We start from the raw sequence: 26,309 nt of genomic DNA on the forward strand, positions 1-26,309 counted from the left end.
GTAGAAGCATGGTATAAAAGATTCTGTTTGTGTTCATCAAGGGCCCGTCTCGGTATTTGGCTAGTCAGAAATCCGTGTTGATAGTTCGTAGAGGGAGGAGTTGCTCTAGCCTGGCTCTTGAAGACTAATTTATATATAGACAGTTGATTTCCAATCAAGCCTGTCTTGAAATCTATCAACTCAAAACAAAGTAGACACTTGCAACTTCACAACAGGAAGAATCACCAAGAGAAAATCACACAAGACAGCAACGGCACAAAACAAAAATGGCTTGACCTGGCTCGATTATTCGCGCGAACCGCTCTACTGGTGGGTATATCATTTTCCATTGCCCTATATCCCCGATATCCCCGCGCCGTGCCTGTTACCGGCGAATGCAGATGGGCAGCCCTAAAACGACAAGAACACCATGCGGGAAAACCGACGCGAACCCGAGCTCAGACCCTATTTGTCCTTTTTTGTCCTCACACGCAAGCGTGACGCTTACTTGTGGTGGATCTTGCGCTGGTAGAAAGCGAGCTCCTCACCCTCGAGGATGTAGCCATCGGCACGGCCGGACTGGCCGGGGCGGGAGGCGATGACGGCGTAGAGACGACCGGCCTCGAACTGCTTCTCGAGAGCGGGGTCGACCTTGCCACCGGCGGCGAAGCGGGCAGCCTGCTTCTTCTCAACAGACTTGGACTTCTTCACCTCCTCAACGGTCTGACCCTGCTTCTGCTGGCGTCTACGGCCGAGGGGCTGGCCATAGTGGGCCTCGTACCACTGACGGAAAGGAGCGGCATCGATCTGGACGACGGCGGACTTGGTCAGGGTGTTGGTGCGGACAAGCTCGTTGTTGGAAGGGTGGTCTAGCAGAGGTCAGTGTCTGAAACTCAAGGTCTTCAGATTTTGGGAAGAACATACAGGCGACAACGATGACACGGGTCTTGCGGGTGGTACCCTCGGAAGCCCAGGCAAAGTTACCAGAGTCGAGACGAAGAGCGCGGTACTTGTGGTTACCACCGCGGGTGCGGACGGTGTGGATGCGCTTGGCACCGATACGGGTGTTGGCGGGCTGGCGACCAAGCTCGAAGGCTCTCTTCTTCCCTGTTCGCTACTGTCAGAAATTGCTTTCATTCCTAGTGTGCGATGACAGGCTCAGAACGCGATGGGTTGCTAGTTCCTGTGACGGCCCACGACACAGCCACCTCTCCGCTCCTCTCGAGAAGCAAGAAAAGCACCCAGTGTGTGAACCACCACAGGAACCTCCATGCGGACCTTCGAGTGCCCCCAGATGTCGAGGGGCAAATGTATTATGATTAGGAAACGGGAGGAGGAAGTTAGGACATACGGTAGAAACTGCAGCACGAGATAAGTTAGCAACCGCCATCTTGGATTCCATCGACACCAGCCAGGAGGACGAAAGGAAGGGGATTGAACATACGCCCGCTTGGCACCGGTGTGGGAGCGCTTATGCCGAGAGTCACGAGAGATACCCATCTTGCCGGTTTCTGTTGTGAGGTCGGGTTAGCAAAATTGTTCGTGATGCCGGTCGATGGTGGATATTTCGCGGCGGGAGTCGAAGGTTGAGCAGGGCTGCAAAATTCTCGGAAGATTGAATCTTTTCGAATCTGCAGATATCGGCTCTCGCTTCGAATTCCGTCGGGCTGGTCGAGGGCAATGGGTATCGTGGTGGTTACTTACGTCGTTGGTCGTTGACTACTGAACGGTTGTGGAAAGGTCGGGGCAAGGCGCGATATGTTTTTGCAAACTGTGGGCGAAAAAAATCGGCGACATTGTAGGGCCGGGTCCGTGCTGTGGAGCCCTAAGAGAGAAAGCACGGGCCAACCGAAGAATTGGTGGGGAAGAAGGCCCGCTTTGTCGCTGGCCCTGCCGAGCCTTGCAGTCCAATTGCGCCAAGATGCCTGTCAAATTTGGGTAAACAACCATGTGGAGGGTTGGGGTTGGCAATGATGGCTCCCAGGAGGCCCCTTCAAGCAGAAAGCCTCGCGGAGTCTGTCATCTGTGATCGAGCCTGAGTTGATGTCACCAATCTGCAGTCACTAGTTACGATAAGGAAACACTTGTCCCACGCCATACGGTAGTGACAGTCCTTTCGCTCTCCACAACGAAGCACAGAGGGGGGGGGGGGCGGGGGCATTGAAAGCTTGTACATCACTGCCATCAATCGAAGTTGGAGCCTACGACCAGACATAGATTTCGGTCATAGTAAAAGGTAACATTGAAGCAATGCTTCAATCTGAATTGTAAGCTCTGGCAAGTCTCTCAACTCCAGTCTCTGAGCTACACATCTATGTAAGTGTATGCATATGTAAAAAAGGGTTCGTAAGTATGTACGGTGAAAGTTAGTTAAATGAAATCAGTCCAATCTTCATCAGATGTGTCCCGGGCAGCAAAACGGCCCAAAAATCAGGGAGGAGACAAGTAGTCTCTCCAAAGAAATAAATCATACGCAAAACAAGGGGGTATCCGCGACGTCTTTCTCCTCGACGTCTTTTTCTTTCCTCATACAAATCATTCCAACCTGAAAATCCCCTAATCTCATGACGTAGCAGCCGCAACGTTCCTAGTTTGTTGTGGCTCTTTCTCCTGTGTCACCTCCTGATCTGGTTTCTGGACCTCTTGATCGTTAACCTGGGGTTGCTTTTCCTGCTGATTCTTGTCCTCCGCCCTTATTGGTGCTTGGGGCTGATTTGGCTGAGCCGGCAACACGACCGGGCTCTGGGTTGGCTGCTGTCCCTCTTGCTGCTGCACTGGCGAAGGCGACTTTGGATTCTGACCACGTCTAGACATACCCCTCTGGACTGTAACCTGCTTCACAGTGCCAGGGGCAAATCTTTGCGCTCCCAGACCAGGTTGCAAAACAAGCGGTACGGCACCACCCTTCTCCCCGCTTCCTCTCCTCACGCTCGGCTGCCTCCTTGTCCCTGCCGTTGCGGTCGCCAAAACCACAGGTATGTCGTCCATGGGGTGGGATCCCAATGCTGAGACGGGGCTCACTGGTAGTGCGTTATAAGCGGACACCGGCGAGTCCATGGTGTCATTGGCGCTGGGCATGTAAGTTGCGCTGGTTTGGGGAACGAAGGGCTTGTACTGCCTGGGCTGATACTGTGGCTGGTTCGGATAGGCAGCAGACTCCGGTCGGTACGGCTGGAGAGGCTGGGGCGCTGGAGGGATACCGTCAAAAGAGAACCGTGGAGAAGCGGCTGGTGTCGACATGGGGCTCGGAGCTGGGTAGTAGTTTGGCGATTTCTCAGGCGGGGGGTGGTTATGATGAGCCGACATTTGCGTATCGGGGATGGTGGCTAGAGCGGCGATGGTGGTACCAGAGAGAGGAGAAAACTGAGCCGGGGTTGCTTGTTGCAGATAGGGCGATGTCGTAGCAGAAGAAAGCTTGAGTGGCGGCGGGATGGCGGATGCTGCAGACGATGAAGAAATCGAGGTAAAAGAAGGTGTTTCGGACTGGCTTTGGTGTTGGCGCGGAGGATCTGAGAAGGGCGACACGACCGGGACAGGCTGTGGTGGCAGTTGTTGTTGGTAACCCGATGGTTGCTGTTGCTGATAAGCTGATGGTTGCTGTTGTTGGTAGGCGGATGGTTGCTGCTGCTCGTATTGCGATGGCTGGTAAGAAGATTGCTGATATGTAGTAGCTTGGGAGTGTGCGTATGTGGACTGTTGTGGCGGTGGAGCCGATTGCTGGTAAGTTTGCGGTTGAGATGGCGGTTGAGATGGCGGTTGAGATGGCGGTTGCGCAGATGGCTGCTGATACATGGGGGGTTGAGGAGGCCCGTCCGGAATCTGCGTCTGGCCTTCCTGCTCTCTCTTCCGGCGACGGAAAAAAATGAATGCAAACGCAATGAGCGCGATAGCTCCGATAGCACCAATGACACCTCCCGCGATAGCACCGGCGTTGGACGAAGAACTCTCGGCCGGGACCACAGCGGCAGCATCGGACGAAGTGGCTGCGGGGGCGGTATCGACACTGGATGAGGCTGTCTCGAGTGATCTATCCGTAGCTGACGCTTCCGTCTCCGTCTCCGATGACGAGCTCGACCCTGACGACTGCGATGAACTACTGCTGCTCCTGACAGCAGTGGTTGTGCGCCGAGTTGAAGTGCGGGTTGGAGTGATGGTAGACATGGTTCTCGTCTTCTGGCCCACATGAGTCGTATCAGCTTCCTTGATGCTTCTCTGCCTGAAGATACTGCAGTAATAGTCGACGGCTCCAAGCTCATAGCTGATGGTGTTGCACAGTTGCTTTCCGAACGCCGAACTACGAGACAGTCAGTACAACCGATCCAACACATCATCTCACGTAATGCTACATGCCACTTGAGGATTTGAGGATCCGCCTGGCAATCCTCATCACAGTCCTTGAGGTCCTTCCTGTCCAGACAGGCTGTGTGGAAGTTGCAGCCTCCATTGCCGCAGCAGCCTACTCCAGCCGGAGATCTGCCTGAAGCCGTGATGAAGATACATTGCTGTTCGTCCGGGCAGGTCAATGGGTCACCTAGAAATAGTTAGCACCATCTTCATACACGGTGATCCAGAGCTATACACACGTTTGTTGCCGTCGAGATAGCCGCAAGTGTTATCGGGAGCGGCGATGTAGTTTGAAGGCCTGCCATTCTGACGTCGCAGCAGCGCGTTCACAGCCGGAGCTTCTGTTGGTTTCGGCGTCCACCCAAGACCGTCTTCCACGGCAATGACACCGGTTGGCTGGGGACCTGGAAAGGCCAGTCCCTCGACCGAAATGCCAAAGAAGGCGAGCTGACAAAAAGTAGATATCCTCATCTTTATCTTTCGCTTGCTGGCTTGCGTCACCTGAATCACAAGCGACGGTGACAGTGACGGTTGGGAAGAAGAGAAAGCATAAGTCAGAGCGGGTTTGGCATTACGGTGCCGGCCAGCAGGCACAAGAAAAGACGCACTCCTTTCCGGGTCAGAGGTGATCGGCAGACATGTGCCATGGGTAGGAGATGTTTAAAAAGAGGACTCCGTGTGGGAAGCGGGAGGGGGACTGGGGTGTGAGACATTGGCGGGCAAGGATGGGGAACCACCACCAGCAGATGACAGCGCACACGGGACACAGGATTGACGAAAGATGGCTCCCAGCAACCTGGGAGGACTTGTTTATTGCATGTACCTACGGGGTGTTTGTGCTACGGCCGGCCATTCCATTGTAATGCGGTGTGGGAAACGTTGGAACAAACAAGTTGTTTTTATGAAGCTCTGAAGATGCGGGCCATGTCGATCTCAGGGGTTGATGAAGTGAAGAAAAGCTGTGCCTGGCGCCATGCATCCAAGAAACAGAAACATGCAGAGACCCTTCCTTTAATTTCACTGCCCCCAGAAATATCCCTGCAGCGGTTCCCGGCTCTTGGAAAGACGCTAGGCCCAGTGAGGAATGAGGAACGGCGGGGGCCCTGCCAAGCTCCGCACTGCACGCCAGATCGAACGGCCCCACCATCGGTGCCGAGCAGACGTCCTCCGTTGCCTGATTCTCTGATATTGATAGTATCGATATCAATTTATCAAAAGGTCCACATCTTCAAACCATGACAGACCTGCTGCGAGTCCTGCCAGAATTCCCAGTCAAGCAGTTTGGCGGCCTCATCTCAGCCCTCGAGTCACGCGGGTACACCACCGCCGACCTCCTGACCCTAGATCCTGCTGAAATAGAAACCAGAACCAAGCTGCCAAATGTGAAGCGATTATGTGATGCCATCTTGAACGCCCTACACACCGATCTTGGTGTTGCAGATCCACCACCACCACCATTACAACAACAACAACAACAACAACACGACGATGCACAGTCCAACACTGAACCACCACCACATCATCACCATGAAACCAGTCACCTAAAGCACACGGCTGACACCCTCTCCTCCCAATGGATCACAATCAGCACCCTCGACCCCCACCTGGACCTCGCCCTCGGGGGCGGCATTCCCACCGGCCACATCACCGAAATCACGGGTGAATCCGCCGCCGGCAAAACCCAATTCCTCCTCACCCTCCTCCTTGCCGTGCAACTCCCCCCTCCCCACGGCCTCTCCCGGCCAGCTCTCTACATCAGCACCGAAGCCCCCCTCTCAACCCGCCGCCTCTCCCAAATGATCACCGAAAACCCATTGTTCTCCACCCTCCCACGGTCTGCCCGCCCAACCCTCGACAAAATAATCAGCACCACCACCCCCGACCTCGAATCCCAAGACCACATCCTCACCTACCAAGCCCCGGTGGAAATCGCCCGCCGCAACGTCGGCCTCTTGATCATCGACTCAGTAGCAGCCAACTACCGCGCCGAATTCGAGCGCCCCACCCCCAACTCCAACCTCTCCTCCAACATGGGCGCGAGGACCAACGAGCTCATCAAGTTGGGAATGCACCTCAAGGATTTAGCAGAAAAGTACAACCTCGCGGTGGTGGTCTCCAACCAAGTAGCCGATCGTTTCTCAGGCACCGGCGGGCTCAAGACACCTGCTCCTGTCCCCCCCAAAACACCAGCTTCATCACTCAAGGCACCTTTCCCACATGTGTTGGGGAAACAATCACAGGAGTCACCGTTGGCATCAAGATCCCGACCGGCGGGGGCAATACCAATCCCACCGCCACCGCCACCGCCACCGCCACAGCCGCAGTTAAACCCCGAGTTTCCCGATCCAGAAGTTGAGATTAACGCTCATCCTGCGTTATCGCTGGATCACCAGCAAAAGTGGTTTACCGGCTGGGGTGACAACCCATCGCTGGACTACCCGTTGAAGACGCCGAGTTTGGGGCTTGTCTGGTCGACGCAGATATCCGGGAGGATAGCGCTGTTCAGGAGGCCGGTTAATTATGGGTATGGGGATCATGTTGGGGCTGTGGAGGGGATGGGGGCGATGAAGGGGTGGAGGAGGTGGATGAAGGTTGTTTGGGGGGTTAATGCGCCGGCTTCTGATGTCAGTGGGAGGGGTGGCAAGAAAAAGGGAGGGGGGCCGGTGGAGTTTGAGGTTTGGAAGGGGGGTGTGAGGGTTGTTGATGCGGGGAGGATTAACGAAGGGAATATTGCATAATACTGCCAAAGGGCTTGGGGAAAGAGTATGGATAAACTTTTATTTGGATGGCACGTTGTGGACAAAAAGACTGGCACTATAAAACACTGAAAGAGGCCTCAAAAGTAATCAATAGGCCTCTTGATTATCCTTTTAGACCTCTTGACTATCTTTTGAAAGCCTATTCTTCTTTTAAAAAGCATAGGTTAAGAATAACTACACATTGTACCGACTTGCAATATCAGTTATTTTTTACCCACCACGTGGATGGATACATATTGCCAGGCTAAGGTTGGGAAAGAAGACATCACTGCCAGGCCAAACTTTGAGAAGAGTAATCAGAGATAATTCCTCTTTATATATTTTTTTTTCTTAATATTCGATGATAAGATGCTGCATGGGTTGTTTTGGTGTTTTATTTTCATTTTTTATCCAACCGAATCCAACTCACCGTAATCCTCATAATCATCATCACAGTACTCCTCAGACTCTTCATAGTACTCCACATCGTCCTCTTGCCACTCCTCATCGCCATCTTCATCCTCATCCTCATCCCCCTCACCATCGTCACTCTCCTCACCATCGTCACTCTCCTCACCGCTCCCCTCATCCTCCACCTCTAGCCAGACCTCCCCATCCCGAGTCAACTTCATCTCCTCAAACTTCATACGCAATCCCCCCTCACCCTCAACAATCTCCACATCCTCACCCTTGTCCTTCCCAGTCTGTGCCGTCCCATGAATCTCCCCGGCATACTTCTCCGCAACAGCATCATGACCCTCTCCCCCATCAACCGCACGCAGGGCATCATTAAACGCCATCGCCTCCCTCTTTCTCTCGTTGTTGTAGAAATCACCATATTGCTGTCCCCCGTTCCCTCTGTCTTGGCTTCAGAGGGAGCTGTCGTCTCTTTGGTCGGCGGTTTGACCCCTCATGACTCCTGCTTGAGGGTAGAGGTCACGTCCTTGTTCTTGTTGGAGTCCTCCTTGTTCCACTTGTTGTTGAAGGGTCGGCCATGCACACTATAGTGATGAAATTGAGGATGAGTTGCCATGGGGAAAGAGTGGCCACCAGGAGGAACGCTACCCGCAGCAGCTGTTGTAGAATGGCCACTGCTGTATGAGTTACCGAAATAAAATGGGGCCGAATCCTTCACATTGGACGAGGTGTCCTATTGAGAGTCGGAAGGAACACCGTAAGTGCGGTAGGTTGGCCGCGGGGCGTCATAGGCGCTGGCATTGTATATCTGCCGGGTCAGGCTCGAAGAGAGATAGGGGAGCAAGTTGGGTGGTGAGGGATAACGGGGATAGCCATATCCAGAACTGCTCGGTAGTCCTCTCGACGCCGGAGAAGAAGCCTGAAGGTAAGGGCGTCGCGGGTTGTACTCTCCCAGGCCATCCGCCCCCGAATTCCCAGCCGCCCCAAGCTTGCCCAGTCCCTTGTCAATCTTGGGGCCGGCCGTGAGAGCAGCCGTCTCCTCCCGGAGGGAATCCGGAAAGGCCTTCACGCTCTTCTTCTCACTCTCTTCCCCCTCTGCCTCCTCCTTCTCCATCCAATCAACCCGGCTCTCCAACACACAGGCCCTCGGTTCAGATGCGTTCTTCTCCCACTCCCTCTCCATCCAATCAGCCCGGCACTCCAACGCACAAACCCTCCCTTCGTATCTTTCCTCCTCCCACTCCTCCTCCCACTCCTCCTCCCACTCCTCCTCCCACTCCTCCTCCCACTCCTCCACCTTCACCACCCTCTCCTCCACAACCGCCTTAAACTCCTCAAACCCCCCCTTCAACTTCTCACACACACAATCCCTACTCTTCGCCCCTTCCATCACCCCCACCCTCTCCTTCATCACCCTCTCCCTCTCCTCCAACTCCCTCACCCTCCCCTTCAACTTCCTCACCCGTCCCTTCGTCTTCTTGTTCTTTTCCTCCTGCTTCTCCAGAAGCGCCATAACATACACCCCAGCATTACGATTCTCCTCCTCCTTCTCCTCCCCAGCCTTCCTCAGCATCCGCACCTCCTCACCCAACTCCTTGCACATCAGCCGGGTGCGATTAACACTGTCAAAAAGTTGACGGAGAAAAGTCATGAACTTGACGTCCTCAGTCTTTGCCTTGCTCGCCATCTCCTCCAGCTTGGCGACCCGATCGTTGAGTTCGGCTTGGGTTCTGTGGATGGGGGAGAAGGCGTAGAGACCTGAGGAGGGAGACGAGGAAGAGGACATGCTGTCGTTGTTGTTGTTGTTGTTGTTGTTATCTTGAAAAGGTGAAGACATCTGCAAGTCGGAATGGGGAGTTAGGTTAGCAGGTATGTTTGGATGTTGAGTTATCGTGGTGTTAAGAAAGAGGGGTTGTGTTGAAGGTGGTAGAGCGGAAGGGATAGTTGTGATATGGGTGAAAGAAAATGATGTGTGTGATGATGGAAGCCAGGTGATGAAGGCAGTGTGTTGATGAAAACAAGCCTTCGTTGATGGCCGTACCTTGTCGACAAGTGAGTCAATTGACCTTGACAATATCCCAGAAAGAAAAGTGATCCTTCTAGGAATCCCGAGACACCTATAACTCTGGAAAAGAAAAGGAAAAAGAGAGAGAAATGCGGGAGGGTGCAAAGGGTTTAAGTAAAACCGCCCAAACAGAGCTATATCAGCAAAGTCCACCCCGAGATCACGCCGACCTCGTTATCACGACCACCCAAACTCTAATGCTCACGCCCTCGGAGCAAGCAAGTGGGACATCAGAAAGCCACATCAACTCAGAACCAAAAAAAACCCACAATGACGCAATTCCCAAATCTATTCACAACACCAATGCTAAACCAATATCATTTTACCTCTGCCCGAGTGCCCAGCTACCGTTCCCCAAGACTAGATATACACAATACGATATCTGACCCAAGCATCAAAAACGCCATAGCCCCCACCCACCCATTAGAAGCCCTAAACGCCACATATACATGCAAGTCTTTTTCTCCATCTCCTAATCATGAAAGATAGCTCCACTGTGGCCACCAGTGACCTCGCCGTGTGCCTCACCGAGGATGGGGAAACTGGTCCTCCAACTGCATCCTGACCCCCACATTCATAGAAATCAGCTCCTGCAGCAGCAGCTTGGCAGCGTACGGCATGTTCATCTTGGTGACATTGCTCGTCGTCTTGCAAGTCTGGCAGTACCCCTTGTAGCCCATCAGACCGCACCGCTCGCAGACGTCCACCTTGGTAACGTCAGAGCTGTACATCAACCGTTCCAGCAACAGCTGCGAGGCGCCGTAGGCAATCAGGCAATCACGCTCCATTTCTCCCAAACGCAAACCACCGTCACGCGAACGACCCTCGGTGGGCTGACGTGTGAGGACCGCGCGCGGGCCGCGAGAGCGAGAGTGCATCTTGTCTGCCACCATGTGCTTGAGGCGCTGGTAAAAGATGGGCCCGTTGAAAAGATAGGCCTCGTGGGGCTCGCCCGTGATGCCGGATGTGAAGTAATCCTTGCCCTCCCACGAGAAGCCGTGCTCGATCAACACCTTGCCCATTTCTTCCACCGGATGAGACCGAAAGGCATCACCAAAGCCGTACTCCCGCCTTCCTGCCACGACGGACGCCTTGCCGGTCAAGCACTCAAACAACTTGCCGACAGTCATACGCGATGGGAAGCCGTGGGGGTTCATGATGATATCGGGCGTCAGACCCTTGTCGGAGAAGGGCAGGTCCTCTTGGTCCACAATGATACCAACAACACCCTTCTGGCCGTGACGAGACGAAAACTTGTCACCAAGCTCTGGTCGGCGTGTTTGTCTGGTCCGGACCTTCAGCAGCGGCGTGCCGCTCTCCTTGGTGGTGATGACCACCTTGTCGACAATGGCTGGATCCTTGATCTTGTAGCTGATGGGACAGGGACGGAACTCGGTGATTTTCCGATCCTCACCAATGTTTGTTGACGTCTGGTCGACCGGGGTCTCCTTCATGATCATGATATCGCCGTCCTTCATTTTCATTCCAGGAGTAGCGAGACCATCATTGTCAAGCACCGCATGTCGATCCTTGGCCTTGCCGTCTTCATCGCGTTGCACGCCACCAAGTCGGTCCTTGTTTCGGTTGGGGTACTGTAGGAGCTCGGTCGTGTACTTCTTGAACACCTGGCAGCGACCGAATCCTCGATCGCAGGATGCCTTGTTGAGCACAAGGGCGTCTTCAATATCGTACCCCGAGTACGACATGACGACAACCGTGGCGTTTTGGCCAGCAGGGAGCTTGTCGTAATGGATAAGTTGAATGGTCTTGGTGATGACCATGGGTCGTTGAGGATACACGAGCGTGTAGTGAAGAGTATCGATGCGGTTTTGCTGGTTGTATGCGATGAAGCCTATCGCTTGCTTGCCCATGGCGCATTGGTAGGTGTTACGGGGCGACTGGTTGTGGTGAGGGAACGGAATGAGGCCCGCAACTGCGCCCAGGATGGTGAATGGCTCGATTTCCAGATGAGTTGTCTGGTCGTTGATGTCCGACTCGTGGACGGCAATCAGCGCGTCGTTTTCCTCATTCACATCCAGATATTCCAGCACACCCTTCTTCAAAAAGTCCTCAAATGTGGCCTTCTTGTGCCGGAGAAGATCCAGATGTGCTGCCTCCAGCATGGACTTTCCGTTCTCGACAATGATGTATGGCCGACAGATACGCCCTTCATCGGTGGCGATGTGGATCGAGGCTGTGGCATGACTGGTGTGAATCCCAATAAAGGCCGACAGCACGCCGCGGCGACGGAACTGCTTGAACCTCTTGGTGAAGGCCGCCGCGTCAAGGGTCAGAGCATACGGCGTGCCGTTTACGTGAATGATGAAGGCGTTTTCTTCATGCATCTCTGTGCCGCTGCACTCCTCGATAAGCCGGATGCCCTCGATCAATGTCGAGACGCACTTCTTGACCTTTTCTTCTCCTGCCTCGGTGGTGATATGTGTCATGAGCGCCAAGTTCTTGACCAGACCACAGGCCTCGCCTTCAGGTGTGTCGGATGTGCACAACATACCCCACTGCGAGGGCTGGAGGGCTCTGGGACCCGATACCTTTCGTGTCTTTTCGAACTGACTGCTGATTCTCGTCATCATGCCGAGGGCAGCAATATAGCTCAGACGACTGAGAACGTGTGTGACGCCGGCCCGATTCATACCGAAACGCTTGACTGTCCAATTCCCGCTCTGAATGGCCCGGTTCAGCCCTTGGGTGATCATTGTACCATAAGAGCCGATGGGACCGATGGGGTCATAAGCTGACGTGCGGTTGGGTCTCTTGAAAAAGTGCTCCATGTTCGCCTTGAGTTGCCCAATAAATCCTTTGAGCAGATCCTCGAATAGCAAAGACAGCAGCTGGCCGGCCAACTCCAAACGCTTGTTGCCGACGAAATCACGGTCGTCGACCAGCTCGGGATTGTGAACGGCCATCAGGATGCGCCGCACCATCATGGCGATGTAGATGGTCTTGGGATAAAAGTCCAGGTCCTTGACGGTGACATGGGCCACAATCAGGTTGGAGAGGGCATCCAAGCCTTCCTCGATGGGGTTGCGCCGTGGTCCAGCAGAGAACTTGGGGCTTGGCTTTTTCGGGCCGCCCATCTTGACTCTGGCACCCACATATTCCAGAGCCTGTTGCTGCGTGTAGACGCCAGCCTTTGCTGCGTCCTCAAAGTTGATGAGGAAGTCGTCTTGGTATCTCGAGTCTCCTCCCGCCACCAGCTCCATGATGTCGTAGTCAGACAGTCCCCCGAGGGCCTTGAGAACGATCACGATGGGAATCGCCTCGACGAGAATGTTGTGGGTGAGAAGGATGCGGTCCTTCTTGAGAACGACGTAGGTCTTGGACTTGCGTTCGTGGGTAGAACTGGTGACCGAGGCCTGCACGCCACCCTTGTCGTCCTTTTCCACAATCACACGGTTCTTGCTGAGCTGTTCCTGAATCAAAATGACCTTTTCTGTGCCGCCGACAATAAAGTAGCCACCCGGATCCAGAGGACACTCGTTGAGCTCCTCCATCCTCGCATTATTGGCACCGTTGAGGTAGCACTTGGAGCTCTTGAGCATGACGGGGATGCGGCAGAGCTGGACATTTTTGCGGATATTTCTGACGCCGTTCTTGGGGTAGGCGATATCGACAACGACGGGGGCGGCATAGGTAGCATCGCGAAGACGGCACTCCATGGGCGACACGGTTGTCGAGCTCTGCCACTGGAGCTGCGAGTTTTCATTTCTCGTGGGCTTGCCGACGCGGATGTCGGTGAACTCGAGCCAGAAGCTGGGTTCCTGGTCGCATCGGATCACTCGGTTGGCCTCGACGATCTTCTTGATGTCCTCCTCGACAAAGTAGTTGTACGAGTCGATGTGCTGCTTTACCAGCCCCTTGACCTTGAGGAAGGCGGGCAGCAGCTGGTACTTGTCCTGCTTGGTGTTGATGGGATCCGTGAGCCGTTTGCCGTTGTAGAAGGGCTCCAGCAGAGCCTCGAAGCCATCGTCGACGGCTGCCGAAGGCATCTTGGTCGTGTTGTGCTGTTCAACCGTGACCGAGACGCTGAGCAGTGTGTGTATAGTTAGTGGTGTAGTGAATGTCAAAGGGATCTGCTCGTGACTCTAATAAACTCTAGGTAATTTTGCCCCGCGGTGATAGGCGTCGGCCTTTTTCTTATCGCGATAAGGAATTGAAGAAGAGGCAGGGTTGGCGACGACAGGGAACCGCCAGGGGTGGGTGTGGCTTGGCACGTTTAAAGGTTGCTCAGGGTTCATCCCACCATCCAAGAATGACAAGCTCTTTGCTATCAACGCCATGGTTGGCGACACGGGGCTGTGGAAACCGGTTAGAGTTCCCGACGTGTTTTCTCTTTTCCACAGCTCGTCCGCGCAAAGATGGATTGCATACCCGGCGCAGGCAGGTCGATGTGCTGGCGACAGAGCTGCATCTGGATTCCACTGGTGGATTCAGGGGCAATTGAGGGTCACAAGTCACCACGAGAATTGTAGTTGGCAAAGGCTTTTGTTATGGGCAGTCTTAACTTCCACTGATGATTATAGAAGTTCAAGAGCAGTCTGGATCGAATTCCACATTCGTCGAAAACTCACCGCCTTTTATTTCTATAGATCGGATAGAGTTCCTTCAAGGGTGGGGGTTGCCCTTGAGGCTGACGTAGGTCATCCGATCCTCCTCTTCAAGGTAAGGGGGTAGGTAGGTAGGGTGAGGTAAGCTGAAGGTGAGAGTCCAGTTATAGGGTTAGAAAGACCCCTTTCCAAGTGCCCGTTGCGGCGCGGGGAGTTGGCGGACTTGTTGGAGTACAAGGTATTTTCGAGGTCCAAATCTCCCCGGAAAGGCATACCGAGACACTCAAACAGCACCTTTCCGATGCCTCAAAGAGGTCTGTGTCTGTGATACCCTCCAACTTTTCTTCTTTTCCATCGAGGATTCCTCTGTCGGGCAGGTGTGGGGCATCGGTCAATGTCATTTCTCATTGGTCAAGCTGAGACACAATCGACGAGAACACTACCCACACCCAACAACATGGCAGCCAGCATCGCCGAGAAAAAGGGGGTTGGGCTGTGTTGTGTGTTGTTGTGAGATGTCGACATCGGACAGAGCCCATCTCCACCTTCGATTACTTGCTTCCATTGCTGCTGTTGCAACGGGATGCCGGCGCGAGGACACTTCGAAGAGGGGGTAAGCGAGAAGTGATCAATGCCTCCCCCTCCTTCCCCTTTTTGAACTGTCGAAGGAGCGGGGAATCAATCCCTTGAGGGGCGGTCCTAGCTCAAGCCGTCACGATCTCGAACCCCGCGGACGAAGGAAGGACTCGGGGCGAGGATGATGACAAGCAGCCGAGACTTGGGTTGTTGTGAGCAAACAATCAGATATCAGAAAAAGAAGGGACGAAAACTGATAGATATCCGATACTCCGTAGATGTTTGATGATGATCGGATTCCATCCCATGGCAGTGGTCTCGCTCACCGGGGGGGGGGGACATCACCCGGCTAAATAACTTGCCCCCCGCGCCCGCTCGTTGATAGCGTACACAGTACACTACCACAAGCTACTGTGGATACTTGCACCGTTGATCACCACCTGGATTTTGGTTGAAGCTCGAAATATGCCGGCCTCTTCCCCAGACGGCCACCTCAGCCCAACGACGGAAGCCGGCCTTTTGAGTAGCGGATGCAAGGCAATTGACTTTGGCACCTGTGTCAGTTGTCACTCAGCTCATGTATGTGAGCTGCAATAATCACCACCTAGAATGGTCTACTACTCGATTCATCGCCACCGGCATATCGCCCACACGCCACTTATCGATATTGCATCTCACACCACTGGTCCCAGATATGGTTGAGCCAGCGCAAAAAGCCAAGCATAGCTCCATATAAACCTCCCAGATCCAAGGGTTCCAACCAGTCTTGTCAACCGACAATAGCAGCGAAGTACACAAACAGGGGGGTGGTCGGCACGAAGTTGGGGAAACAAAAATACTTTGATACCTTCTCGTTGAGGCAGTGTTGGCTGAGAAAGTGACTGCAGGCCCGTATATCGGCAACCCGTTTTCCCATCACACCTTTCTTGCTCTTTCTGCCGCCCGTTTCCCCTCCCCCCCCAGAAAATGCTCACGTTGTACACCGCTTGTTTCCCTGATCGCCTGTTCTCGGCCGTGGTGTAGTGTAGGTAGTAGGTAGGAGGCGAAAAACTTACCACGACAGAAAAAGCTGAACGGCCTTTTCTCTTTCTATCCTATGCTCTTTTGAGAACGGGACAAGACACATGAAATAGGGGGGGGGGGGATGCCCCAATGAGGTGCCATCGCTTTTGGGGATTGACACACTCCCACCTCGCCTCCCGTGAGCAGCGCCAGTCCAGCATCCCCGGACCATGCATGTAGGGAAGGGAGCTCCATGTACTGTACATGCCTAGCGTGCGTGACTGTCTCCTCTTAACATACCGTAACCACCATTGTCTCTCGAGACATGGTACATACAATTTGACAGTTTGACCCCCAATAAAAGTAAGTAGGTACTAAAGTACTAGGAAGGGAGCTTCGGGCAGCAAAAAGTGATTGCTCCAAAGCTAGGATGGAAGGGTAAGGTACAAAAGTACATACAAACTGCTACTCGGGACGACACTATCACAGAGCCATGAAGGTTGCCTTTCGTTCGGGAGCCACCAGCTTTCTCTCTGGCACCACGGTCCGCTGCGAGCGTTTCAACTTGTTGCTCCTCTCCATCTCTGCCCGCCCGGCCTCTTCCCTTTTTTTTTTGTTTTTTTTTTTTTTTGTTTTTTTGTTTTTTTTTGTTTTTTTTGTTTTTTTTGTATTTTTTTTGTTCTTTTTGTTTTTTTTTGTTTTTTTTTTGTTTTTGCACACGAGCCGCTCTTTGCGTGTGGTTCCAGGCTCTCACCCTCACAGGCTCGGGTTGTTTTCTAGTGTGGGATCCCCAAAGTGTTAGTGCAAACGTGCAGGTGGTGGGACCCACGGCAGCCCAATCGTCAGGGTGGGGATGTCTTAGCGTTCGAGGGGGACGAGCTTGGCTAACCAGACCCTTTACTGGACAGCAACGCCTCTTTCCGCCCTGCCAGGGGTGACTGGCCTGTCTGCCACTGTCTGGTCATCCATCCCCATAAACCACAACCTCCTCCACCACCTCACCCCCAACGACGAAGCCGGCCCGTTTCCACACACTTTCCCTGAACACACGTACCCACGCTCTTTTGTACTGTGCTTCAAGACCAGTCTTTTTTTTGCTGCTGCTCCTTGGCTATTCCTATCGTGTGCCAACAGATTCTCTAAAACCAGGTCAGTGACTGTGTCCCAGAGTGCGTGCGCGCGCATTGTCCCCTCCGCCGTCTGTCTGCCGCCCATCGCGGAACACCACAGCCGGCCGGGCGCCGCCGAGGGAGGGGAGGGGAGGGAAGCAACCATCAAGCGGGGAGAGTGAAGAGGGCTTGAGGCAACCGCGAGAACTGCAAGCCGACGTATTCTGCGTCTATCTCACATCTGGCCGCTCAACAATTCAGCCCTTGGAAAGCTTCCTTCAAATCGGTGAACCTTGATGCCGTCCTCAACCGAAGCCTCGTCCCAACAGCCACCGCCTCTCTGCTCTTCCAGGCTGCTTGTGAATGCGCGCGCATATCCACTTACTACTTGCCCCATACAGCCCCAAGTGCTCATGCCCCCCCGCATCATGACAAGCCGCTGACCATGCCTCCTCGTCATATAGACTTATAGAGCAAGATTCCACCGTCGAACCCGCCTAGCCGTGTATGAAAATTGGTGTGGTTGTTGTTGTTGTTGTATGTACCATAGGGCGGACGAGATGGACGACTATTTCCGGATCCAGCAGAGTTCTCGGGGTGATTCGCAAGTGAACGCGACATTGGGCCTTGTATCGCCTTCTCGAAATCCTCTTCTTCCTCGCCGGTTTACTGCCGATTCCGGACGTGTACCAACATTGTCCACTATCAATACCATTCAACCGCCGCAAACACAGCAGCAACATCAGCGGGTACCTGAGCCGCAGGACTTTGCTTCCACTGCGGTACGTGTACCCCTCAAATTTCTTGGTTGGTGGCTTGAGAAGAAAGGGGTTGCGTTTGAGTTGATTACGCGCCCCCTAGGTGGATTTGGAGGGTTATCTGATTGAGTAGACCTTGAGCCGTGGCTGACGCTTTAAAAAACAGGCTATGCACAAAGTTCAACTGGTATGTTGAAAAAACAACAGAGTTTCCTGCTTTGGAAAAACATAACAGGGCAACCTGCGGACCTGTCAGCCGTGGCAACTTCATTGCTCCGACTTCCTCACCTCACCTATCTTTCGTCGTGGGTGGTGCCGTTCTGGCGAGACAGTATGGCTGACTTTTATCTTCTTCTTCAACAGCTAGAGAAAAAGCGTCAGGACTACGAGCGCCTACGAGAGCAGCGTAGGCGCTTCGAGGCAGAAATGCAGAAGCTGGACGCTCAGACAAGGCTAGAGGCACAGGAGCTTCAGCAGATGACTGAGGATATCGCCAAGAGACTGGGGGCCGGCCATCAGTCAGAGCCGACGACGCCTCCCGAGTACCGCGAGGTGAATACATCCTTGTCAACCATCTGGTCGACATCGCGGCCAAACCGGTACTCGACCTCGAGCCTGACATCACCCCCGGGCCTCTACAACCGACCCAACAGATCTGGTTCGCTGCTGACATCACCTCAATCCGGTGGTGGTGCTATCCCGGCCCGGTACGCCTTTGACGACCCCTTGTCCCACTCGGTGCCTGGATCCCGTCGCAACAGCGACGAGGACGACGAGAAGGAGGAGGCAGTTCGCCAGGATCCCACCAGTCACCGCTCCACCAATCAGTAAGTTCTTGTCTTGGCTTTTCTTGCTGGCTGCTCTTCTGCCACTGCTTCTGAATTATCCCTGGGTGTCGGCTTTGGCTGTGTACTGCTGTTCGAAGTGTGAGAGGAGGGAGACACAGCTTGGGGGTCGGAGATGTGTACTGCAGCAACACTGAAGCTCGGTGTTCTCTGCTTGAACTGCCAGCTTGTCAGAGGTGAAGAAGCGCTCGGGCCAACTGTCGTTGCTCCTGCCGTGGTGAAATTGGTGTATGGACCAGAGCCCCCCCCTTCTCGCCGCCCATTACCGCCCTCTTGAGTGATCTCAGCAGCTGGTTGCAAACAAGCAGGGCCGTTGGTGGTTTTCTGGAATAATTCCGCTTCTTCCCACCCCAGCAACTCTCTCTTCCTCTTCGCAACACCTCACGTCGCCGACTGGTTGATATTCACATCATCCATATCAGTACCGCTTGTTACTTGTCTTTCACCACAATCCTTTTGTTGTTTCCGTGTTTTTGTGTTTGCAACATTGTTTTTGCTGTTCGCCGTGTCCCGTCGCTAACTCGACTCACACTCAGCCTCAACCGGTATTCTATGCCGGTGACCAAGTCTCGAACCTATCTGGGTGATTTTGAGGACAGCAACAACACCACGGGCTTCCTCTTTGGAGACGAAGACTCCCATCTCGAGGATACCCGAACCACTCCTACAGCGGAGGCTTTCAACACGATCTATCGCTCGCAAGCCTATTCTCAACTGGTGAGTTACCTTGCCCCGACCTTCTTCCGTTCATCTGAATCGCCTCGACTTCTTCACCCATCACCCATCTCTCTTTTGTTGCGGAGAATTGGAAGGTCACAGGGCGAGAATGACGTTAGCCAGCTCGCTCTTGCCGTGAAGAACTGTCAGGGCTTGTGAGATGAAAATTCTTTCTTCTCGCTCATTTCCCGGCCTGAGGTTAATAGGCCGACCTTCTTGTTCTTCTCCTCGCCCCTCACCTCTCCCCCAATTCACTCTCAATTATTCACTCCCATTGAACAATACTTCCGCTCTCTTTCCCCACTCTTTCATCTTCATCGCGATTTCTTATAGCCACCTCGCGACTCCGAAAGGATCAACTGTTGCTAACCTTTTTTCACCCAACAGACCTCATCTGCTCTGGATTCTGAACCCACCTCAACCAGTACTTGGAGTAATCTTACCAAGCATCAACAGCGACAAAGCATGTCTACCATCGGTTCCAACGGTCTCAACGGTGCCGGCCCGGTCGGTTCCCCTCCTTCGGAGCCTGGTACCATTGGCAGCCGCCCGGCCAGCATCCGTCACTCAATGGATGGCATGAAGTTTATGTCCGAGAGCGTCACCACGCCCTTGGACACTCCTGCCTCTGTTGTTTCCCCTCCTGCCGCCCACGCCGTGGCCTCGCCCCCCAAGCTTCAGCAGTCGTACTCTGCCAACGACGTCCCGACCATCAAGACCAATGGCTCGACTCTGGGTGCCAATACCAATGTCCATGCTCAGCAGCATTTCCACAACCACAATGCCAGCTTGGGACGCTTCCCTGCCGGTGCCATGAATCGCCACAGCCAGAACATGTCTGGTGATGTCCGCGTGGCCAACGGTCATGACATTGCTGCTGGTTATCCCTCCATCTCGTCCACCCTGTCGACCCTGCATGCCCAAGCTACCCCTTTCCAGGCTCCGAACCAGCAGCCCCAGGCCGCGGTCATGCCGGCCCCTCCTTCGCTGGGCGGAGTCCAGTATAGTCCTTACTATGCTGCTGCTGTGCCTGGTAGCGTGCCGTACAACGGGGGGCAGCCATTCAATCCCTATGGCATGCTCGTGCCGAGCTTCAGCAACCTCAGCATTGGCAGTGCCGTGCCACAGCCTTCTCAGGCCACGCAGCCTCAGCCTCATATCCCGACGCAGAGCTTCACTGGCTACGGTCCTCAGTACGGCCAGCCTGCTCCTCCTGCCCCTCGGCAACCTCTCCACGACAGCCAAGCCCGCGTGATTGCGAATCGTCGCCAGCAGGACAGTGAGGGTAAGTAACTTTGTTTCTATTTTGATTTGCAGTCTTGCCGAGTTGGCTAACAATGTCGAAGCGATGTCACGCTACCAGAACATGACGTTGGAGAAGGCTGAGGGCAACATCAACAGCCTGGCCAGAGATCAGCACGGCTGTAGGTTCCTGCAGAAGCAGCTCGAGAACCGTATTCCTCACGAGGTCCACGCCATCTACCGGGAGGTCTTGCCTCACGTTCACGAACTCATGATCGATCCCTTTGGCAACTACCTCTGCCAGAAGCTCCTCGAGTACTGTACAGACGACGAACGCACCGAGCTGATCAAGAACTCAGCCAAAGACATGGTGCCGATCGCGTTGAACCAACACGGTACTCGCGCCCTTCAAAAGATGATCGAACATGTGTCCAACGAGGTTCAGATTCAAATGATCACCGACGCCCTGAAGATGCAGGTCGTCACGCTGATCCAAGATCTGAATGGCAACCACGTGATTCAGAAGTGCCTCAACAAGCTCAGCCCCGAGCAGTCTCACTTCATCTTCAACGCTGTCGGGGAGAACTGCATCGACGTGGGCACTCACCGTCACGGTTGCTGCGTCCTCCAGCGGTGCATTGATCATGCCAACGGCCAACAGAAGGCCTGGCTCATCCAATGCATCACCAACAATGCGTACCGCCTGGTCCAGGACCCCTTTGGCAACTACGTGATTCAATACATCATCGACCTGAACGAGCCTAGCTTCACCGAGCCCCTCGTTGCCCAGTTCCGCACCCACATTCTGACGCTTTCCAAGCTCAAGTTCAGCTCCAATGTGGTGGAGAAGTGCCTTCGCTGCTCCTCGGAACAGTCCAAGAACATGATCGTCTCGGAGCTTCTGGATGCCGGAAGCGAGATTGAGCGCTGCCTCCGCGACTCATATGCCAACTATGTCTACCAGACGGCCCTTGACCACGGCACCAACGACATGAAGCAGCGCCTCGTCGACTTGATCCGCCCTCATCTTGCCTCGATTCGCAACACACCCTATGGTCGCCGCATCTCGGCCAAGATCTCGGCCTTTGACTCCAGCGGGATCAATGCCAATACCCCCAATCAGCCGACTGTCCCTGCTGACCACACGGGTGGCCAGGTGTCTATTCGTCCTGCCCACCAGCGCGGCATGTCCAATAGCACCAACAGCACGACGAGCACATTCCACGGATATGCTCCGAATGGTGTCAACGGCGCCAACGGCAACGTCAACCACGCCGCTGCCATCACGTACCCAGGGGGCCCGAGCCAGGCCCCGCCGCAGCCGCCCCGCGGTCAGCAGCACCCGCACCAGTTCCCTTCCGGACAGGCGGACAACAACTGGCTCTAAATCATCAGCACTGGGGTGTGTTTGGGATCATGGATGGATGATGGGTGTTTCTTATGGAGTTTGGTCTCTTACTTTTCTCTGCTACACTAGTCACGACAGCATGATGAGTGCTATGACCGTCACGACCCCTTTCCCTTTTGCACTTGTTGTTTCAGTAACAACGACTGACACGGCACTCCCTCTTCAGCGGGCCCTCTTTGAAGCTCTGCTGTGTTGTACACTATCTGCGCGACAGGGAGGATATCAGTGGAGGTGCGGTGGTTTTAGAAGGCTTTGTTTACAGCCTCGTTTCATTTCTTATGGGGTATCGGTCTCTTTTTTTCTTTCTTTTCTCGGTTCTCTGGCCTCGGCAGCCAGCCGTTGCTATTCGATCCGTCACCTTTGGCCTATTCTCGGGTGGTTGGCGCTCACGAGCCAAGTCGATTCCGCGACAAACAGCTCTCATCGAACATCTATACGCGTTCAAGATTCAGTCCTTTGCACCATCTTGCGTATACTGGGGCTCCAGAAGCAGGGAGTCTGGATATCACTTGGGGTTATCTGGGTATCTCTGTGGATATTCGGCCTTGGGAGTTCTGGCGGCGGCCACAGCTTTTGTTTGCTATGATTTACGGGGGAGGGGGGGATTGATGTTGCTTCAGAAAGGCGAAAGGGAAATTGGCTTTTTTGTTTGTTGTATTTTTGGTAGTGTACACTTTTTTCTTTTCTTTTCTTTCTTCGGCTCTTTTGATTCGCTCAAGAGGGTCTGATCTGCCGACATTACTCCGGATCCTTCCGCAAGGCTCTGGTCTCCTTTATTTGGGGGCACACTGTTTGAGGAGGGAGGAGGGGATGTTTGGTGGAGGAAAAGATTGTTGGGGTGGTGGACATGACTTTAGCGGTGATTAGGGGTGCTAGGATTGGGGCTTGGGCTTGATCTGGGTGTCTTTAGTTAGCTGGAAGGGTGGACACTATAACCTAGCGTATAGCGAATTGTTTTTGTATTTTACTTTTTTGATGATGCCTCCTGTGACTTGTGATCTTGATGCCTTGGTGGTTGTTGTCGTAATACTCGTAGCTGACAAGATTAAGAGCTCTGGATGTTGAGGTGAGGTGGTCTGTGCGTAGGTTTGGTTTAATTGATTTTTGGCGGCCGAGTCGCGCGGCGCGTCATCCAGACGCGTGCTTTTCCGGAGCCCACCTTTTCAAGGCTTCCTTCCACCTGCACTTTCTAGTATTCTACCTCAACTCTCTCCGAACAACTACCATCAAGCACAACAATTGATAGTAGTAGAAATTTGATCAAGCAAGATGGCGCTCATTGTCGACAAGCACCGGCCCAGAAGTCTAGATGCTTTGACATATCATGATGAATTGTCTGATCGACTCCGTTCTTTGGTTTGTTTCCTCTCCCCTCCCCCTTTTGCAGCGACAATATCATCTAACTTTTTTTTGTTTTTGTTTGTGTGAATCTGCAGGCTCAATCAGGCGACTTCCCCCACCTCCTCTTCTACGGCCCTTCCGGAGCAGGCAAAAAGACTCGCATCGTCGCGACGCTCAAGGAGCTGTACGGCCCCGGTGTGGAAAAGATCAAGATTGACGCGCGGGTCTTCCAAACGAGCTCGAACAGGAAGCTCGAGTTTAACATCGTCGCGAGCGTGTACCACCTCGAGATCACGCCGTCGGACGTGGGGAATTATGACAGGGTGGTGGTTCAGGACTTGCTGAAGGAGGTGGCGCAGACGCAGCAGGTTGATCAGAGCGCGAGGCAAAGGTTCAAGGTTGTGGTGATTAATGAGGCGGATCACTTGACGAGGGACGCGCAGGCTGCGCTGAGGAGGACGATGGAGAAGTATAGTCCGAATTTGAGGCTGATCTTGGTTGGGGAGAGCACGGCGGGGATTATTGCTCCGATTAGGAGTCGGTGTTTGCTTGTTAGGGTTGCGAGGCCGACGGTGGGGGAGGTGGAAGGGGTGTTGAGGGGGAGTTGTGAGAGGGAGGGGTGGGAGGTGAGGGAGGGGTTGGTGGGGAGGGTTGCGAGGGAGAGCGGGAGGAATTTGAGGAGGGCGTTGTTGATGTTGGAGGGGGTTTATGCGCAGAAGTGAGTTCTTTTTTTCGGGGGGGAGGGGGGCGAGATATAAGGGGTGGATTGGGGAGCTGACAAGAGAAAAACAGTGAGAAAGTGACGGACGACACACCGATCCCGCCCCCGGATTGGGAGGGACTGATTGAGCAGATTGCGCAGGAGATCATGGCTGAGCATACCTCCGCGAGGATCCTGCAGGTGAGGAGCAAGCTTTATGACTTGCTCACGCACTGCATCCCGCCGACGACCATCTTGAAGACGTTGACGTTTAAGCTGATGCCGCTGATTGATGATGATTTGAAGCCGGAGGTGATCAAGTGGAGTGCGTTTTATGAGCACAGGATAAAGACGGGGACAAAGGTGATTTTTCACTTGGAGGCGTTTGTGGCCAAGTTTATGAGGATATTGGAGATGTATTTGATGAGTATGGATATGTAGGGGGGGGGGGGGTGATGCAGGGAAGAGGACAAGAGCAGAGGGAGTTTGGCGTCTTAGGAGTGTATAATTGGGGCATGCCTGAGCTCAGAGACAGCCAGGCAGTCAGTTTACAAGTTAATACTCATTTGGAGCATCTTTGAGATACGTTGCTGGTGGTGTTGTGATAGCTGATGGAGGTGAGGCTTTAAGATCCAAGGAGGCATTCGATAACATAATATTGACAAATGGATTGGTTAAGAACAAGGCGGCGGTGGTCTTCGTGGCATCATTGCCGGCTAATTGAATTGCTATGGCGACGGTATGGGGTTGATGAGATTCAGGTTGACCAAGATGGGCTTTTTCTCGCTCTTCAAGATAATCTCACAACTCTGATACAAAATAGAGCATCCAATTCCAATATCACCATCTCTTGTACCTCCAAGAGCAGCATCATCATCATCATCCATCTCCAACTCTCCCAACCCTGACCTTGAACTTGCAAAGACCAGACCCCACATTGTTCTCGGCCCCCGGGCAGCAGGCGGGCTGGCCCTTGCGTTAGCTTGTGAAGTCTGATTGGCCAGATGCTGACAAAGAGTGGGGTCGAATCGGTTTGGCATGCATCATTGCCGTGTGCCAAAGCGAACAAGGGTGGGTGGGTAAGTGTGCATTTCCAATTGTTCCCCCAATTCAGCCAGAAAACGCGTTTCGTGTCCTCTTTGAATGGTGAGGAAGTGTATTACGGCAAAGACTCTAACCACTTGTACACACACCACGAAAAGGGCATCACTCCCACAGCGAACACCCGATAACGACGGAGCGAGTTGGTTTGCGCCGCAGTCGGTTTGAGAAAACTTCCGAAGTTCCGGAAGAACAGGTGGTTGGATTTTAGGGAGCTGGGGAACCGAACCTGCTACGAAGAAGGGGCGACGAACGAACGAAACAGGAGATCGATCAACGATAACGCAAAACGAAGACGAGAGAAGACGAGAGAAGACGACCAAACAGCGGCAGGGCTGATAACAACAGTGTTGATAGTTGGGAAATTGATCGGGGATTGTTGTTGAAAAGAGAGACGGGCACGCCCCCGGAGAAGCTAGGATTGAGCTCCCTTCGCGATGTCGCTCAACATCTTTCGCGTGCTGGGTATGCATACCCTTCCGAGTAGTCGTCGGCTAGAGGGAGAAGGAACACCCGGGCTAATAATGCGATGTGCTTTCACAGGAGATTTCTCCCATCTCGCCTCCATTTTCATCTTGCTGCACAAGATCCAGCAGTTGAAGGTATGCTCCCCCCCCCCCGGGTCATTGACAGTGACGATAGGTGGTGTGGCTGATATTGGAAACAGAGCTGCTCGGGTATTTCTTTCAAGTCGCAGGTTCTTTACATGCTGGTTTACATTACTCGATATCTCGGTATGTCTCCCCTCCTTTTCCCGTTTCCACCTTGGGGGGATAATGTTGACTGATAGATGGCGCAGACCTCCCCTGGACCTCCTCCCCTTACAACTTCATCTTCAAAGTCCTCTTCATCTCCTCAGAGCTCTACATAATCTACCTCATGGCCCGGGCCTACAAGCCCACCAACGACCCCAACCTCGACACGTTCCACGTCGAGTTCCTCCTCGGCTTCGCCGGCCTGCTCGCGCTCTTGTTTCCGTACAAGTACACGATCCTCGAGGTGTTTTGGGCGTTTTCCATCTGGCTCGAGTCGGTGGCGATCCTGCCGCAGCTGTTCATGCTGCAGCGGACGGGGGAGGCGGAGGCCATGACGGCGCATTATATTGCGGCGCTGGGGATGTACAGGGCGCTGTATATCCCGAACTGGATCTATCGGTACTTTAGCGAGCCGACGCACAAAGTGGACACGATCGCGGTGACGGCGGGGATTTTGCAGACGATTTTGTATAGTGATTTCTTTTGGATTTATTATACCAAGGTTATGAGGGGGGAGAAGTTTAAGTTGCCTGTTTAGGGCCAGCAATAACCGAGGATATGATGGAGGGGATTGCAGGAGGGGGCGAAAGAGACAAGTTGGGGGTGATGGCAAGAGGGAAAGTTAACGAGAGGAGGATAAGAAAAAT

The 26,309-nt window shown here is 53.7% G+C and overlaps 10 protein-coding genes across 10 annotated transcripts; 5 read left to right on the forward strand and 5 right to left on the reverse strand.

The window, feature by feature from the left end:
- Nucleotides 1-483: 483 nt before the first annotated feature.
- Nucleotides 484-1,479, reverse strand: PODANS_3_7750 (uncharacterized protein; the record flags this gene model as incomplete). The annotated part of the gene is made up of 4 exons (XM_001909543.1): nt 484-848; nt 904-1,086; nt 1,331-1,338; nt 1,424-1,479. The coding sequence occupies 4 exons, from the start codon at nt 1,477-1,479 to the stop codon at nt 484-486; spliced, it is 612 nt and encodes a 203-aa protein (XP_001909578.1).
- Nucleotides 1,480-2,541: 1,062 nt separating this feature from the next.
- On the reverse strand, nt 2,542-4,794 carry PODANS_3_7760 (uncharacterized protein; the record flags this gene model as incomplete). The annotated part of the gene is made up of 3 exons (XM_001909544.1): nt 2,542-4,273; nt 4,333-4,510; nt 4,563-4,794. The coding sequence occupies 3 exons, from the start codon at nt 4,792-4,794 to the stop codon at nt 2,542-2,544; spliced, it is 2,142 nt and encodes a 713-aa protein (XP_001909579.1).
- Nucleotides 4,795-5,558: 764 nt separating this feature from the next.
- PODANS_3_7770 (uncharacterized protein) lies at nt 5,559-7,061 on the forward strand (the record flags this gene model as incomplete). The annotated part of the gene is made up of 1 exon (XM_001909545.1): nt 5,559-7,061. The coding sequence occupies one exon, from the start codon at nt 5,559-5,561 to the stop codon at nt 7,059-7,061; it is 1,503 nt and encodes a 500-aa protein (XP_001909580.1).
- A 407-nt stretch (nt 7,062-7,468) lies between these two features.
- Nucleotides 7,469-7,861, reverse strand: PODANS_3_7775 (uncharacterized protein; the record flags this gene model as incomplete). Its single annotated transcript, XM_001909546.1, has 1 exon — nt 7,469-7,861. The coding sequence occupies one exon, from the start codon at nt 7,859-7,861 to the stop codon at nt 7,469-7,471; it is 393 nt and encodes a 130-aa protein (XP_001909581.1).
- Nucleotides 7,862-8,211: 350 nt separating this feature from the next.
- On the reverse strand, nt 8,212-9,315 carry PODANS_3_7780 (uncharacterized protein; the record flags this gene model as incomplete). Its single annotated transcript, XM_001909547.1, has 1 exon — nt 8,212-9,315. One exon carries the CDS (start codon nt 9,313-9,315, stop codon nt 8,212-8,214), a length of 1,104 nt encoding a protein of 367 aa, XP_001909582.1.
- Nucleotides 9,316-10,067: 752 nt separating this feature from the next.
- PODANS_3_7790 (uncharacterized protein) lies at nt 10,068-13,550 on the reverse strand (the record flags this gene model as incomplete). The annotated part of the gene is made up of 1 exon (XM_001909548.1): nt 10,068-13,550. The coding sequence occupies one exon, from the start codon at nt 13,548-13,550 to the stop codon at nt 10,068-10,070; it is 3,483 nt and encodes a 1,160-aa protein (XP_001909583.1).
- A 3,784-nt stretch (nt 13,551-17,334) lies between these two features.
- PODANS_3_7800 (uncharacterized protein) lies at nt 17,335-18,384 on the forward strand (the record flags this gene model as incomplete). The annotated part of the gene is made up of 2 exons (XM_001909549.1): nt 17,335-17,602; nt 17,720-18,384. The coding sequence occupies 2 exons, from the start codon at nt 17,335-17,337 to the stop codon at nt 18,382-18,384; spliced, it is 933 nt and encodes a 310-aa protein (XP_001909584.1).
- A 1,196-nt stretch (nt 18,385-19,580) lies between these two features.
- PODANS_3_7810 (uncharacterized protein) lies at nt 19,581-21,744 on the forward strand (the record flags this gene model as incomplete). The annotated part of the gene is made up of 2 exons (XM_001909550.1): nt 19,581-20,400; nt 20,462-21,744. The coding sequence occupies 2 exons, from the start codon at nt 19,581-19,583 to the stop codon at nt 21,742-21,744; spliced, it is 2,103 nt and encodes a 700-aa protein (XP_001909585.1).
- A 1,290-nt stretch (nt 21,745-23,034) lies between these two features.
- On the forward strand, nt 23,035-24,247 carry PODANS_3_7820 (uncharacterized protein; the record flags this gene model as incomplete). The annotated part of the gene is made up of 3 exons (XM_001909551.1): nt 23,035-23,121; nt 23,202-23,824; nt 23,899-24,247. The coding sequence occupies 3 exons, from the start codon at nt 23,035-23,037 to the stop codon at nt 24,245-24,247; spliced, it is 1,059 nt and encodes a 352-aa protein (XP_001909586.1).
- A 1,097-nt stretch (nt 24,248-25,344) lies between these two features.
- Nucleotides 25,345-26,200, forward strand: PODANS_3_7830 (uncharacterized protein; the record flags this gene model as incomplete). Its single annotated transcript, XM_001909552.1, has 3 exons — nt 25,345-25,509; nt 25,575-25,641; nt 25,707-26,200. The coding sequence occupies 3 exons, from the start codon at nt 25,345-25,347 to the stop codon at nt 26,198-26,200; spliced, it is 726 nt and encodes a 241-aa protein (XP_001909587.1).
- Between the last annotated feature and the right edge of the window lie 109 nt (nt 26,201-26,309).

Source organism: Podospora anserina, chromosome 3 (assembly GCF_000226545.1).
Source record: "Podospora anserina S mat+ genomic DNA chromosome 3, supercontig 2".
Classification (NCBI taxonomy): Eukaryota; Fungi; Ascomycota; class Sordariomycetes; order Sordariales; family Podosporaceae; genus Podospora; species Podospora anserina.